This window comes from Lotus japonicus, chromosome 2 (assembly GCF_012489685.1).
Source record: "Lotus japonicus ecotype B-129 chromosome 2, LjGifu_v1.2".
In the NCBI taxonomy this organism is placed as follows: Eukaryota; Viridiplantae; Streptophyta; class Magnoliopsida; order Fabales; family Fabaceae; genus Lotus; species Lotus japonicus.
In genome coordinates, this window is record NC_080042.1 from 70,135,144 (window position 1) to 70,152,160 (window position 17,017).

General features: G+C 39.1%; 1 protein-coding gene and 1 pseudogene across 1 annotated transcript; one reads left to right on the plus strand and one right to left on the minus strand.

The window, feature by feature from the left end:
- The first annotated feature begins 1,381 nt into the window (after positions 1-1,381).
- LOC130736955 (thioredoxin-like 1-1, chloroplastic) lies at positions 1,382-2,578 on the plus strand (annotated as a pseudogene).
- An 11,389-nt stretch (positions 2,579-13,967) lies between these two features.
- Positions 13,968-15,417, minus strand: LOC130736956 (protein FAR1-RELATED SEQUENCE 5-like). The gene is made up of 3 exons (XM_057588731.1): positions 15,069-15,417; positions 14,209-14,957; positions 13,968-14,057 (listed from the first exon to the last, which is right to left on the minus strand). The coding sequence occupies exons 1-3, from the start codon at positions 15,415-15,417 to the stop codon at positions 13,968-13,970; spliced, it is 1,188 nt and encodes a 395-aa protein (XP_057444714.1).
- Between the last annotated feature and the right edge of the window lie 1,600 nt (positions 15,418-17,017).

Genomic DNA, 17,017 nt, shown 5'->3' on the forward strand with positions numbered 1-17,017 from the left:
TTAGTGGGGGTGGTTTTGGGTTGTAGTGGGGATGGGGTGAGGTTGGGTGTGGGTTCAGTGGGGTTGGGGTGGGTTTTGGATGAAGATATAGAATATTCGGATTTGATTTCGCGGAAAAATGGGATTTCTGGGTTTGTTTATGAATTTAATTTCTAGGTTTGTTTCCCGATATGAGAAGAGAAGCACAAAATTAATAGGATTTTGTTGGGAGGAAAGGAAATGATTATGGGGTAAGTTTAACTTCTTTTATTGCATGGAGGGAGAAGTGCAAAGTGTTTTTTTTTGAACAAGTAAAGGATGGACTCAAAGATGATGGTGGCACCAGCATGAAAATAGATGATAGTGAGAAGGTTGATTAGAAGAGAAGAGTTTTGTGATTGAAACAAGTGATGGTGTTGTAAAAGTGAAAAAGAGTGGTTTCATGATTGGATCTGTAGGCTTGGATTTTAGTATTGAAGATGAAGAGGAGAGAGGAGAGTGAAGAGATTATGGAGTAATTATATTTTTTTTGGTACATTAGAAAAATAAATTGCATCCGCCAGGAATCGATCTCTGGACTTCTCTCTACCCAATTTATATGTCCCTCAACTCCTACCACTTGAGCTATCCTACAAGAACATGAAGTAATTAGATTACAAGTAAAAGATGTTAATTTTATTAATGAAAATAATTAAACCGAAAAATTCATTATAATTGGTAAATGGGTGATTGTGCAACCTTACATCTTTTTTTGTAAGTCATAAGGAATATATTGAAAAAAAGTACAAGGGGTACTTCAATCACAATACAAGTAGGAGAATAGAAAAGAAAAACACTGAAAGTTTTTTTTTTTTTTTTGATAAGCAATTGTGAATTATATTGAAGCGAAGCACAAGAGATACTTCAACCTAATACAAATAGGAGAAAAGGAAGATAAAAAAATTTAAGTAGTAACTTTACATAACACATCAATGATCTCCTCCTATTAGTAAAAACTCAGCACCCACCACCTCTTAAAGACAGATTAAAGAAATATACCTCATTAAAACTTTACCAAAAAAAACCTCGTTGAGAAATCACCTCTTAAAGATTTCATCTTCATTACAAAAAGTGAGGTTCCCACTAGGGTGGAAAGTTTTAAAAACGGTCCATCGATGGACCACCCTTATCCACCGTTCATTTTATAATTTTTAAAGGATGCGGTAAAGATCTGTTACCTTAGACTTGGCAAGCAGGTTCGGTTTATGTTTTTGGAAGAATTGGGAAAAATTGCATAAGGAACCCCTTTGTAGGACCCGGGTGTGTGACGTCACCGATCTTTGTTCTCTCTCACCCTCCCCTCTCTCTTGCAGACCTAGATCGAGTGAAGTGCGGCGTAGTCTTGGGAGAAGGGTGATTGTTGATTCGCTGGTGGGAGAAGGGTCTTCAGCCAAACATGAGAGAGGTGACTTCCGAGACCTTGTTGACTCGCTTCGCTGGGGATTAGCTTGTGATTGTTGATTTCTTCCCTCCTGGTTGTGGTGGATGCAAAGTCCTTCATCCTAAAGTATTATTCTTCTTCACCCTTGAGCTGATTCATTCATAGATCAATCAACCTCCATGAGTGTATTCATGGTTTTGCATTGTTTGTAATTGTTGATTTTGTTTCTGAGGTCGTTTTGGTATTGCAGAATTGTCAACTGGCTGAGATGAATCCTGATGTTCAGTTACTTCATTTGAATCATGAGGAGCATAAATCTATGTGTTATAGCCTTAACGTTCATGTTCTTCCCTTGTTCCGCTTTTATAGAGGCGCTCATGGTCGCTTATGAAGCTTTAGCTGCATAAATGCCACGGTTAGTTATACATACCATGTCAATTTTATTAAATTTATACTATGAATTTAGATGTGGTAGCATAGCAATGGTTGTTGTTTAGTTTAGGAGATTTGACATGATTGGAAACTCTTTTACAATTGATTTTGAAGTTAGAATCAATTGGCATGTTTGGAGAAGCTTCTGTGTGTAACTTATGGGTTTCTGAATTAATCCTGATGAAAGAAAAGCTGATCCAATCATACTAGTATGCTCAGTAGCTATGCTTTTTATTGGCATCTGACTAATTGTTCATTACAAACCTGAAGAATGCTTTCAACATGAGACCATTCGTTCAACATTTTTCACACTATTTGAATGATATATGTTTGGAATGCATGTGTTTCCTGTTGGGTTCTTCATGTACTCTGTTGAATCATGGTAATGATAGATTTATTATTGATCAAGTTGTGCATGTGTTAACTGATGTGAAGTTAACTGATGAAGTTTGATTTCAATTACAGATCAAGAAGTTTAGAGATGCATTGGCCAAACACACTCCCGATAGATGCAGTTTGGGACCAACCAAAGGATTAGAGGAGAAGGAGCTCCTAGCTCTTTCTGCCAACAGAGAGCTTTCTTTCACATACTCGCCTTTGCAGCCTGCACATGCCCCTACAAGTGAAGAGTTTGCAACCGAAGCTGCTCCTGAGTCCCTCACTTTACCTTCATTGACCTCCAAGTCGGTGTCCTCGGAACAGAGAACCCTGACCACTGCTGTTATTAATGATGTGGCCAGTTTGTAAGCAAACACCATCTTTTGATTCCATGTATGTTTGGATTTCCGATGAACTCTACGCAAACGGGGGGAACGGATCGCTTGAAATCCCTTGTACAGAATAGGTTCGGTGAAGTTCCTTCGATTGGTATACTTTTTCAGAATGAAGGTATCATTGAATATCAAGTTACAAAGGGTGTATTCCTCCAAGGCAATTGGATTTATGTTTTATTTGGATTTAATACTAGGCTAGATAGTCGCTGTAGAAATATTAGTTTTGCCCTTTTTGTGTATTTGAGGAATCCCTCCCTACTGTAATGTCAGTTTATTTTCTAGTGGATGATCTCACTTGTATTCTATTTATGAGGCAGCTATATATAGTAACCTTTTTCTTCATGGTAAAATTGGGTTCCCATATGAGAGGTGTAATTTTACTTCTGAGATCACCGTTTGGTTTAAGAAAATTGTGGTTAAGTATGTTCTCATACACTGGAATACCCGTGCAAGCCGGGTTTTGTTGTAAATTCTAATTTTTTTTTTCCTTTGACAGAAGAAAATGGAATGAACTATATTTATGATCTCATGGTTGGTTATTGAAAGGAGAATTGAATGAGAATTCATATGAATGGATGGATGAATGTCAAAAAAATGAGAATTCATACGAAAATGGAATTCATATGCTTGTTTTCCTTTTTGTATGAATGGATCTTGATGTCAAAAAAATAAAATAATTATCTGAATGGATATTGCTTTACTAGAAAAGTGAAGGAATCTTATATCCATTTCACCTGAATTAGTGAAATTATTGGAGTGAAATGCAGCCCACTTCATTTGCTCCTCATGTTTAGTATTAAGCAAAACATCAAAACACGTTGCTTTATAATTCCAGCCAGTTATCACCTAAGGAATTTAAGGTCAGTTCTGGGACATCAATACCATTGGAAATGGATGGTCTGTGTTGGACCTATGATGCATTAAGTGAAAATGTAATTGCATACACCTTAGGTAGAATGAAAATCACAAAATTTGCAAACACATTACACATGAAACTGAAACATGTCAAACATAATTAGGTAGAAATAGTAAGTGATACAAGTAGGCCATACAAGTAGGCCATAACAGTAAGTGATAACAAACAATATCTGATACAAATACACCCATATGTAGGCCATAACAGTAGAGTAGAATGCTTCCATGCATACTAGGGGGTAGTTCAATAAAACAACAAGAACATAAAATGCAAAGTGACATAAGCCGCTTATGACATGGTAGTCTAGTTTTTGTTCCTAAACATAGAACTTAATAAAAGTCTAAACGATCTAGTTGCGCACAACACGTAGGAGCAGTTCAAGTTCAAGTGGGAGAAAGGTGAAAATGAGCTTGTTTCCAGGGGACATGTATAGGTCCTTGCACAACTTATACCACCCCGTAATTAAATGGGCCTCATTCTTGTTTCTTTCAGCTCGAGTTATGACACAATCCGCAGCCAAGTTTGAATTCAATACCTTGACATGTAAAGATGTCATTCCATGAAGGTCGAGTTTGTGGACAACCTTTGCTGGTAAATTCTGCAACATTTAAATGGAAATTTATCATGAAATGAGGAGGTGCAACAAGATGTTGAGCTATCAAAGTAAAGAATCGTAAAAATAAGAAAAGATATTGAGTCGAACTTACCAAAGGTACTCTACCTCTCACATATTTGTCAGTTACAACCTTTTCCCATTGAATGTTTGGTTCACCGGCAGGCCCAATATCAGAATCAGGATCAGAATCAGAATCAGAGTCAAGGATGATTACCTCTGGGACATTTTCATTTCTTGGGTACTGAATCTCAAGTCCATGATAAGCAAAAATGCGGATGTTAAAAGTAAGTGGGAGAATAAACTCAAAGTTGAACAATGCTCTCTCGGTCAATGAGTAAAAAGCAACCAACTCACGGACTCCATTGGTAAATGCAGGTTTGCCATTGTTTAAGCCTACTTTCACTTGCCTAGTATTTCCATTGGGGTCGACAACCATAACCTCACGACCATCAATTATGTGCTCCCAGTATGAATAAAACCTTGTACTTATGGAGATGAAATCCTACATTTAAACACGTTTTTTGTCAAAAGATTGATAAACAGGATTTTATGTTCATTGTTTGAAATAGAAATAACATTGGTTAACACTGTTTGGAAATGCATGTGCCGGTAATAAACGAGTTGAAAGTCTAAGAAACCATCCTCAGAGGATATGATAAAGCTACGAAGAAATAGGTTCCCACTATGGAGTTGAATAATTGTAACCTATTTGTAAGTGCATGTGCAGGTAATATTTCGTTTAAAAAGGTCTAACGAATTGCAGCACAAACCTAATCACAATCCTAATTTGGTTGAAAACAAAAGTTTGATGACATACTTGTTCTGGTCTGAAGTACATTCCGAATCCTCTACGAAAAGAATCGTCCCCGACTGCATTTGGAGACCCCATTTGAACAAGGTGGTGGTACTGCACAGAAAGGAAAAAAATTCGAACCTTTAATTTGGTATTTGTGCTAGACGACAAAAATGCATGCACGGAAACGAGTACGGTTGGAGACAAATCAGATAAAGTACAGTTTTATAAAGAAGAAGTGGACCAAAATCACTAAATCGCTACCGCAAATGGAAATAATGAACAATAAAGGGTTTTCCTTTCATGCAAGTAAGGTAAACTACCAGGTTCCATGTACCAGAGCAAGGACCTTACCTTTTTGTGTGGGACGAAGAAGGTAGCAAAGAATCCGTGGGAAACGGCGGCACCAGTGTTGTCCCTTTCGTGGTGAAGCGTTTTGGATAAGACCCGGTCGTGAAGGCTGCTTGGAATGGTACCCGACCCAGTGTGGCAAGGGTTGAATAAACCCATTTGTTGTGTAGTGGGCCAGTTGGCGAATGGCCTAGTGCCAAATAAATTTGTTTTACCTTTTTTTTTTGTTTTTGAAATTACTTAATTAAGTAAAAGTGTGTTTTTTATAATGGTAAATCCAAACCTAACATATATATATATTGTGGTTTAGGAAATTAATTAATTAAAATATAAAATTGGTCTCACGTGCTTAGTAGCAATAAATTGGAGTTAAAAAAAATATAGAATTTGCGTAACCTTAATGGACCCCATCCGTTAAGAGCATCACTTCACTTAAGCCGCTTAGGTGGTGGTTCACCTTAATGGACCCCATCCGTTAAGAGCATCACTTCACTTAAGCCGCTTTGGTTTTCCGTAACCTTAATGGACCCCATCCGTTAAGAGCATCACTTCACTTAAGCCGCTTAGGTCGTGATTCATCTTAATGGACCCCATCCATTAAGAGCATCACTTCACTTAAGCCGCTTTGGTTTTGCGTAACCTTAATGGACCTCATCCGTTAAGAGCATCACTTCACTTAAGCCGCTTAGGTCGTGGTTCACCTTAATGGACCCCATCCGTTAAGAGCATCACTTCACTTAAGCCGCTTAGGTCGTGATTCATCTTAATGGACCCCATCCGTTAAGAGCATCACTTCACTTAAGCCGCTTTGGTTTTCCGTAACCTTAATGGACCCCATCCGTTAAGAGCATCACTTCACTTAAGCCGCTTTGGTCGTGGTTCACCTTAATGGACCCCATCCGTTAAGAGAATCACTTCACTTAAGCCGCTTTGGTTTTGCGTAACCTTAATGGACCCCATCCGTTAAGAGCATCACTTCACTTAAGCCGCTTAGGTCGTGGTTCACCTTAATGGACCCCATCCGTTAAGAGCATCACTTCACTTAAGCCGCTTAGGTCGTGATTCATCTTAATGGACCCCATCCGTTAAGAGCATCACTTCACTTAAGCCGCTTTAGTTTTGCGTAACCTTAATGGACCCCATCCGTTAAGAGCATCACTTCACTTAAGCCGCTTAGGTCGTGATTCACCTTAATGGACCCCATCCGTTAAGAGCATCACTTCACTTAAGCCGCTTTGGTTTTGCGTAACCTTAATGGACCCCATCCGTTAAGAGCATCACTTCACTTAAGCCGCTTAGGTCGTGGTTCACCTTAATGGACCCCATCCGTTAAGAGCATCACTTCACTTAAGCCGCTTTGGTTTTGCTTAACCTTAATGGACCCCATCCGTTAAGAGCATCACTTCACTTAAGCCGCTTAGGTCGTGATTCATCTTAATGGACCCCATCCATTAAGAGCATCACTTCACTTAAGCCGCTTTGGTTTTGCGTAACCTTAATGGACCCCATCCGTTAAGAGCATCACTTCACTTAAGCCGCTTAGGTCGTGGTTCACCTTAATGGACCCCATCCGTTAAGAGCATCACTTCACTTAAGCCGCTTTGGTTTTGCGTAACCTTAATGGACCCTATCCGTTAAGAGCATCACTTCACTTAAGCCGCTTTGGTTTTCCGTAACCTTAATGGACCCCATCCGTTAAGAGCATCACTTCACTTAAGCCGCTTAGGTCGTGATTCACCTTAATGGACCCCATCCGTTAAGAGCATCACTTCACTTAAGCCGCTTTGGTTTTCCGTAACCTTAATGGACCCCATCCGTTAAGAGCATCACTTCACTTAAGCCGCTTTGGTCGTGATTCACCTTAATGGACCCCATCCGTTAAGAGCATCACTTCACTTAAGCCGCTTTGGTTTTGCGTAACCTTAATGGACCCCATCCGTTAAGAGCATCACTTCACTTAAGCCGCTTAGGTCGTGGTTCACCTTAATGGACCCCATCCATTAAGAGCATCACTTCACTTAAGCCGCTTTGGTTTTGCGTAACCTTAATGGACCCCATCCGTTAAGAGCATCACTTCACTTAAGCCGCTTAGGTCGTGGTTCACCTTAATGGACCCCATCCGTTAAGAGCATCACTTCACTTAAGCCGCTTAGGTCGTGATTCATCTTAATGGACCCCATCCGTTAAGAGAATCACTTCACTTAAGCCGCTTAGGCCATGGCTCCTTAAATATTCTTAGAAAACTCTTACATAATGACATGATAAAAAAAATGTTTTAGTCATATTATACATACCGTAATTTGTATACTGTCACATAAACTTCGTGGTGACTTGGTGGAAAGTCATCATTCCTGTATGTGTCAGTATCTATGCTACTTTTTTTCTGTTTTACTTAACTAGCTTTGTGTCGAATTTTTTAACTGTCTTTTAAAATTTTTTTTTTTGAGAATCCCTTTAAATATTTATTTATTTTCTCTACTATTACTTAAATTTTCATTTAAGTCAACATTATTAATGATAAAAAAAATTCAAAAAACACTTATTTATGCATGCAAACGTTATATAAATTCAGTCAACCTTATAAATATATGTCAAGTATATCAATTTTAAAATTATTAACGTAGCTTTTATTAAATTTTCAATATTCATGTATATCAATGGTCAATTTCATCTGCATTTTCGTTTGTATGGGTCATTATTTAATTCCCTAAAAAGGCTCCCCCCAAAAAACAACCCGCCCAAATTTTCCCTCTCCAATTGGCTTCCATGTGAAGCTAACTGATGTGACCCAACGTTGTGCTTCTGCAAAAGCATATATTCCCCTGCCATATAAACAGCTATAATCAGTACCATTCACGCGGTTTTGAACAAGCTTATTCTAATGGGAAATAATTGTGCTGACAGATTGGGTGGGTGGGGCCATTAATATTATTTAACCTATTCACACTCAAGGTACTGGGATTGTATATCTTACCATCTCCCAACATAACAAATGAAAACCTGAAGCTGGGATACTGAACTGCTTGTCGTTTCCCCCCCAGCACATAATTCCTTTTCATCATTCCTTATATTCACCATGACTGGGAAAGGCAATAGGTTTTATGTTGTGTTCCGTGGGAGGAATCCTGGCATATATTTTTCGTGGGAGGATTGCAACGCGCAGGTGTACAAGTTCAGGGACAACAAGCATGAATGTTACTCAACCCTAGAGATGGCCCAGGCTGCATTCCAAAATTACTTTCAACAACAAGAAGTGAGGGAGAGCCCTATACTTCACGAGGAGGTTCATACTCAATGCTCACATGAAGTTTTCCCAGGCTGCAGCAGTGGGAACACACCCAACCTTTCTTAATCCTCAAGCAGTTCAAGTACACCGGTGCAACAAGGGTTCATGTTCAGTTAAGATGAGCCATCATCATAGTAACTTCATAGTAACCTAATTATTTATACGTTTGTGGGGCAATAACCTTTCTTCTATTGTGCAGATAAGGAATCCAATCCTGGACACGTTCATGGAATGCACAAGGATCAAAAGTTTTGCTAAAGTTTAGCATGAAGCAATGGTTAATGGATGCTTGTAAGGTCCTTGGTATGGATCCACCTGAGTATTACCCGTATCCAACAAAGATCATCAATGGGTCACCGCACCACAGTTACATGTGCTATATAAAGTCACCCAAAATCAAAGGTAATCCTGTTGAAGTTAGCCCTTATGAGAGTTCACTGGATATAGCAATGGAACAAGTTTCACTACAGTGGCTAAGAAGGTTGGAAAACTCTCATAATTTAGCAATTGTGGACTACAACAACCACAAACTTGAATTGAACTATGAGAGGATCCAGAGGCTTGAGGTGGAGAACTTTGATTTAGTCATGGAAAATGCAACCCTTAAGCAACAAAATTTGGACCTGAGGAGTATGATGAACCTGCCTTGAATATGTAATTTAGTCCTACAGTTTGTAACACCTTTAATATTCCGGTATTGTAACAAACCCTTATTCTCAAACACTTTATCATGCACCGTGTTCACGTAAGGTACTTGAGATCTAAATTTCTTGTTTGTTCATGTGTTGACTACTTGGACTACTTCATCTGCTGACTGGATTAAAAAGTAGAGTTATTAGTGGGCTATTTGGTTATTTGTTGATACCTGTGACTGCTTAAGTGTGTATATGGACTTTACATTAATCTTTAATATCAATTTAGGGTCATTTCATAGACTTGACAGGTTAGGATACTCATCAGAAATTGGAGATCTCAAACATCATACCACTTGTACCCATTTCAATATCCTCACCCCTTATTCGAAGGACCACCACGCAAACTCTGGATTCAGTTTTTGAAGTACCACTTCAGAACCAATTTGGGGGGTGAAGTTTGGAGGTTTTCTGACCCTTAATCATGTCAAGGTATGAAACGTCCATGGTAGTCATTTAGATTTTGTTACCAACCACGTATTCCGTCCGTTTCCGTTTTAAAAAAAGGTTCCATTTTTGCAGAGATCAGCAACCTGGAGGAAGAGATTCTATGGATGTAGACGGCCAGACCTCTCAACAAAGGAACACTGAGTCTGACACAGAGGAGGAGCACATAGAGGCTCAGGCACAGGCTGAAATGCATGAACTCAGGAACATGGTACCTTTCTATGAAGTCCTTACTTTTCTATTAACTCTTTAACTACATTTGTGTTCTTTTCACAAAGTCGTAACACCAAAAGTTCAGTTTCTTTTTGTATGATGTTCATGAGGACTTCTTTTGTGTTGACGAAGACAGTTGGCTTTCTATTTTTGTTCTTTTCACAAAGTCATAATACCTTTCTTTCTGTCCCGTTTGTTTCAATGACTTTTTTTTACCTCTTTTTCAAATGGAAGTTTAATCACACCTGCTAAACTTAAATATACGCTTGTGGGTGCTAACAAATCGTTGTATTCCTATATATAGGGGGGCACCCTACTTTACTTTTTTTTTTAGGGGATTTAACTGATTTAATGTTCATTTTTATGTTCATGAATATTTTAGTTTGATATTTTAGTGTGATAAAGGTACAAGATTTAAAAGTACGTGGATATTTTTGACTCGGTTCATTTGTTTAGTGACCTTACTTATTAGTTTGATATGACAAATGAAGGGTTTTTACTCAGTTTGGGGGATCCATTGTACTATATCTGCTTTCATGTCACTGATTCCCGTCCATATTTACAGCTTGATCACGTAGGAAGACGTGATTTCCTAGAGGGTTTGTTCACCTTGCTGAAAGCTTTGAATAGCCTAATTGGCTACATGAAGGTCAGTTTTCAACACCTTCTGATTCGTCATTATATAGTGAACTTTACTTTACAATTTTTGTGGACTTAAACCTGTTCTGACCTATGAAATACCATCTTTACAGTCAATGAACAGGCATGTAGGGAAGATTGATGAAGAGATATCAAACAACACCAAGCTGCTAACAAGTCTGGATGAAAAATTGAATACACTCCTTGCGAATAAGGCAGTTGACACAAAGTCATCCCCCAACGTGTTTCAGGGAAGCTGTTCACAGCATACTAGTGCTCCTATTAACCAAACTGACACGACAACTGCAACACCAGATTGTGGTCCAGTAAAATGTGCATCAAGGATCGTAGGCAAGGATGCATAAACGATTGATGGACTGAAGAAAAATTTGGACATGTGTGTTGACCTTACAAAATCTGATGACGATGAGCTGAATCTAAACGAACCTCTTAATGTGGGCCTTGCTAAGGGCCAAGGAGGACCAAAGTCAGGGACTTTGAAGAGCGCAAAGACCCCCATCAAAGTCAGGAAACATAAGACACCATCAAGGGGTAAGGATGTGCTGAAAGGATTGGAGGTTGAGTTTGAAGTTTCTGAGTCTGACAGTGATGATTGCACAATTGTTGACACTCCCAACCAATCAACAAGAAAGTCTTTTGAGGGTAAGCTGGGTGCGATTAAAGAAGGATCAATGGTCAACAAGCCAAAGGTTTGTATAATCTAACCATTAAGGAGAACGATTGCTTCTTTACATGTTTCTATTTCAAAACATTCATTATATAATATTTTTACTATCTCGCAGGATAAGGGCAAAAAAATCTCTCAGGATCAAACACCATCATCTAGGCCAAGGAAAATTCCTAGAGCGTACATTTCCCCTACCAACAAAAAAGCAAGGAAGATTGGTCATATATTACCAAAGGTTTACATAAAAACATTCATGGTCAATTAGTTTATTTAAACTGTTATCTTATTTTTCTGTGTTGTTTTGGGTGGTTAGGCAATGGATTCCAAATTTCGCCCCACAGAGGAGATGTTGTTAACCATTCCTCAACTCCGCATATGTGCTTATACATTTCAACTTCATGGTGACCCTAGGTACAACACTATGCTTTATTTCTCTAATTGACCACTATACATATATATGGGTACTATGTTCTGAATTTGGCTACTTGCACTTGCAGGGAGGAATTATTTAAACTAGGATCCGTCATTGGAACAAGGGAACAATTTCTGACACTTTGCCCAGACCATGTTATAGACAACAAGGTTGTGTATGGATGTTTTATATTTAACCCATGGCTGAGTAAGTGTTATATTAAACATCTTTAATGTGTATGTACACCTTGTTTCAGATAATTGAATTCATGGCAACGAAACTGACTTGGAACCAGCTTAATACCGAAACCCAGCCAGCTTGGATACTGCCCCCGCGCTTTTCGGTAAAATTTTGATCATTTCATATGGGCTCATGTGAACTAAAAACAATTGTAACGCAAATTTTAATCTTTACTTGCATACCAATTACAGGAGGCTGTGTTAAAGGGAACCATGGCGGAGGATCTGCTACCTGAATATGCAAGTAAATGGATGCCTGCATTTGAGACGCTGAAATATGTGGGTGTTTTTTTTTTTTAAACGTATATTACCTATCTGTTTTGGAAAGATTATTTGGTACACTTCAATGTCCCTGTTCTTGAGGATAATGGCCATTGGTACCTTATGGTGGCTTCCATGGATGATTGCGCGGTTTACTTGGTTGACTCTTACCTCAATTCAAAACAAACTGCTGCCAGGAAAAAAGCAATTACAACAATTGTATGTAGACCCCGTTAGTTTTTTCTAGTTCATGTTTTTTCATATCAATATTTAAGTATATCCATATTAACACCGCCACACATTTGTTAGGGGAAAGTCATTGGCCGCATGATGTTTTCTTCACACTACCCCCACAACTACCTTGCAGGCAACTTTGAGCTGGGGACATGGGACATTGAAGAAGCAATGTCCAGTGAGGACTTCACTACTAGGTAATTGAAGTTTAGTACTTTGTATCACTCCCCCTTGAAAATAGAAGTGGTTTGTTTTGTATAATCTGCCCATTTTGTTTGCTTTGTTTTCAAGCACTCAACACTCAACAATATGCACATTAGAGTGGATGCAAATGGATGACGTTTTCATGTCAAACTTGCTACCAAGGGTGAGATTTTAACAACAACTTCTTATTGGCACATGTTATTAATTTTCAATGCAAAAGCTTAGTTTGTTCTGCGTTCATATCTGAAAATAAGTTAAAATTCATTGTATTAACATGTTCCATATCTGGATGCAGGTGGAGGATAAACTTGTCAGGATGAAGGCTGCCATGAGACTGTTGAGCGAGCCTCACAATGAACATTACGATTCGTTGATTGTAAAATCCAACAACTTCTGGGAGAACCAGAATGTGCTATGATTAGTTGCTGCTATGTAAATGCAACGAATTTTTTTGTAATAGTAATAGGTTGTTCACATGTGTCTTCTAAGATATTATAGAACACAATACACAAAGTACGGACAAAATACCTGTTCTTAAGGGCTTTTGGCTGCTCATTCTGTTGGGCACTACTGAAATGTGCTATGATTAGTTGCTGCCATGTGAATGCAATGAATTTTTTGTAATATTAATAGGTTGGGCAAACTATGTATTCTAATTGTCATTCAGGTGCCCATATAAGTCTATGGTGTCCACTAGGGTGGACAAGTTTCTTTTTGGTCCACCCATGGACCAGGCTTAATCACCATTAGATCAAAGAATTTTAAAATATTCTTTAATTGAATAGTTAGGATTGAATAGATGATAAAAGGGCAAAAATGTAAATTGTCAACCCTAACATCTTCTCCCTCCTTCTCCTCTGGTTTCTTCCCTTGCCATGGAAATCCTCAGATGCGGCTGTCCAGATCTGGGTTCGTCGAGGTGCGGTGTTCGGTGGCTGGGTTCGTGACGCCGCCACCACCAAACGAAGGAGAAGGATGAGGATTTTAGAGGGCCTCTGACATGAATACAGATTGGAAGAGAATCGTTGGAGACAAAAAACAAGAGTGCAGTGGATTAAAGAGGGCGACAAAAACACTGCGTTTTTCCATTCGATTTGCAAGATTAGACAAGCAAAGAAACTCATCCGGAAGTGGGTGGTAAATGTTACCGATCCTCTGCAACGTTATGAGAGTAGGCAGATTCTGGCTCCTTGTGGATTGAAGATTGAAGGCTCGAATGGTTTTTCAAGTTTCTTTATCTGTTTTTCTGTTCTTTTTCTTTACTGTGTATTGATGCTTCTTGAGTTTGTTTCGGCTGTTGTCTGTTTGTATGGGTTTTATGCCCAGAACCATCTTTTATTATATATTTGATTCTAAAAAAAATTGGGAGGTGTTAGGAGAGTTGAATTTCAACATTGGCAGCTCTTTGGTACTGTGGAGCAAATAGTAGTGGTGGTTCTATGTTATCTTCAATGTACTGCAACTAAGACATACACCATTTAAAATCAATGAAAATAAACAGTAAATTGTCTCATATCATATCTATGGTTTACAGAATACAAGGATAATGCTTTTACCTCAACGTGTTGTCTCCATGGTTAAGCATGACCACCTTCCACACCTAGACCACTTACAGCTGAAACTTTCTGCCTTTTGTTATCTGGACATGTGGTTTTGTTGTGACCCCCCTGCTTGCAAACACTACACTTCCTTTTGGTGCCACTTGAACTGCCACTCTTGACTACATGCGGATTTTTCACTTCATCAATCCCTTTAATATCCACACCATTAATATTTGTGTCCTCATCATCAGGTCCCTTGTTTTCAACCTTCTTAGCCTTTAGTTTCTCAACATGCTTAGCCATGACATCAACTGTATCCAGGTAGTCCTCCATTGATTCACATCCAAGGTTAAACATTTCTCTACTTCTCATCACCAACGAACCCAGCCTAGCCAAAACGGTTGACTCCCAGAATTTGAAAGCAGATTCTGAATTCCCCTTCATAGATTCTTTTGCTGACTTACACCATCTTTGCAATACTAAACTTTTTGGGATGACATCAATGTCCAAATGCACCAACAGACCTATTATATGATCACAAGGAAGTCCAAAGGTCTCCATCCGCTGACATGAACACCTAAATGTTGACGTCTGTTCATCATGTGCCACATACCACAGTTTCGCAGGTTTACAGTACCTGTACATGGAATATATAATACATGAGGAGGTATCCTTCATGCCAGCAACCTTCACTAGGCTTCCACTACTGAGCCATGAGCGAAACTTTAAGAATACCGTCCTTGTGTAAAGATTTGCAGCACATAGTTCAAGGGCACGCACGTTGGTCTTTGGAACAGCATCTCCTACCACAGACTTATAGTCTGCATCAACCTCTCTTCATCTCACGTAGTTCACGTAACGTTCAAAGTATTGAACAAACTCAAGTAAGCTATTTCTGGAACGCACAATCCGACCAATTTGAGAATGCATACCTTCACACCGTGAAGTAGTGCGAAAACCGGCAAAGAACTTCCCCCGCATCATACAAGTAGCCCACATGTGCCTCTTCTCATACAATCCTTGAACCCATGGATTGTCTTCAAGATTTAAATCACTAACCAATTGAAACCATTTTTTTTTGAAGTGTGCAACAGTATAGTTACCCAGCATGCAGCTTTTAAAGCCTTTCACGAAATTCGAATCACCCACATTTCTTTGAGCATTTTGTAAAAGGTGCCAAGCACACAGTCGGTGATGAGCTTTGGGTAGTAAACGAGTGATAGCGTTCCGCATGGCGGGAGCCCCATCAGTTATAACTGCCGCTGGTTGTTTCCCCTTCATTGCTGCCAAAAACTGCTCCAAAACCTACACATAGCTTTCCTCTTTCTCATTAGTCAAAACTGCTGTGCCAAATACAATTGTCTGACAGTGATGGTTAACTCCAACTAGAACAACTATGGGACACCCGTACCGGTTCTTCCGGTATGTTGCGTCAAAAGCAAGAACTTCACCAAACACCTGAAAATCCATTCTACTAATCCCATCAGCCCAAAACACTTGTTTTAAATTACCATCTTCATCCGCATGGTGTGACCAAAACATTCCAGCATCACCCGAAGCAAGTCCCTTAAGGTATACTAAAACAGCTTTCGCATCACACTGCTCCTTTTGTTTCTGCTTCGTCATTTGATTAAACATGTCAACTTTCAGTGCATTGATTTTTTCAAATCCTCCAGATTGGTCAGCCATTAGATTGTATATGTCATGGGTGCTAATTCCGGCTTGTCTCATACTGTTCAGACCAGCTATATCACCATCTTTTAAGTGCCGGTGTGCTGGCAACATGGATGATTGCTTTCCCTCTAACATAGCATGATTGTGAGCATCTCCAAAAACACAACATGCCACCTACTACTTTCAGCAACCAATCGAATCCTCATTTTAGCTGAGCATCCACATCTTGTCTCTACTTTTGTCTCCCGCTTGCGATTTTCCCTCATTCTGTTTTTTTCTTCACGAAAGCCTTCCTTATGACACACTAGATCTTGCCGCACTATCTCCCCTTTTTTGTTTCTCAAAACCTTGCTTTTCCGAATAGAGAACCCTTTAACTCTGGCAAAAAAGTTGTAGAATTCAAAAGCTACTTGCCGAGTCAAAAAATGATGCTTCTTAAACTCAATCTCGTTCAAACAATCCCACTGGGTTTGTGCCACATCATCCATACTGTTGACGGCCACACCTTCGCTCGTTTCTGCCTCACCAATTGACTCACTATGTGTGGGTGTGGGTGATGACAAAATTCCAGCAACAACAGTGCTATTGCAATCACCAATTGATGAAAAACCTGCAACATTGGGACCAATTAAGATTCAACCATTGTCAATTTGTTTTATCTCAGACTAAGTACAGCCTCATCAAATCCTTACAATATGCTGTCATTTCCCACCATACAAAACAAACATAATACATATACCATACCATATATCATTGGAATAATACCTTCGGCTGAACACCAGCTTGGAATTCCTGAATCCTCCATATTTTGTGCTATCCAAATAGCCAACAAAACCTGAAACAAATTAGCAGTAGTTCAGAACCACAAACTTCACTACAAATGACAACTCCCTTCTTCAATACAATTCAAGTTTCAGATGGACATCACATAGCAAATTAACCAGTAAATATGAAAACGATTAAGGAACGGTTAAGGACGATTGTAACAAATCTGCATCCCAGAGATTAAAGGTTCCCACATACAATTTGTTGAACATCGATTTATCTATACTCACCAGTTCCGTCAGATGGAGATCCGTGGCAGATCTGCAACCAGAACAACTTGAGACAATAACGGAGATGAAGGGAACCGAGATGAAGTTCAGTCAACTTCAGTCAGAATGGGAGATCGCGGTAGGGCTTCAGGAAGTTTTAGGGAGATCGCGGT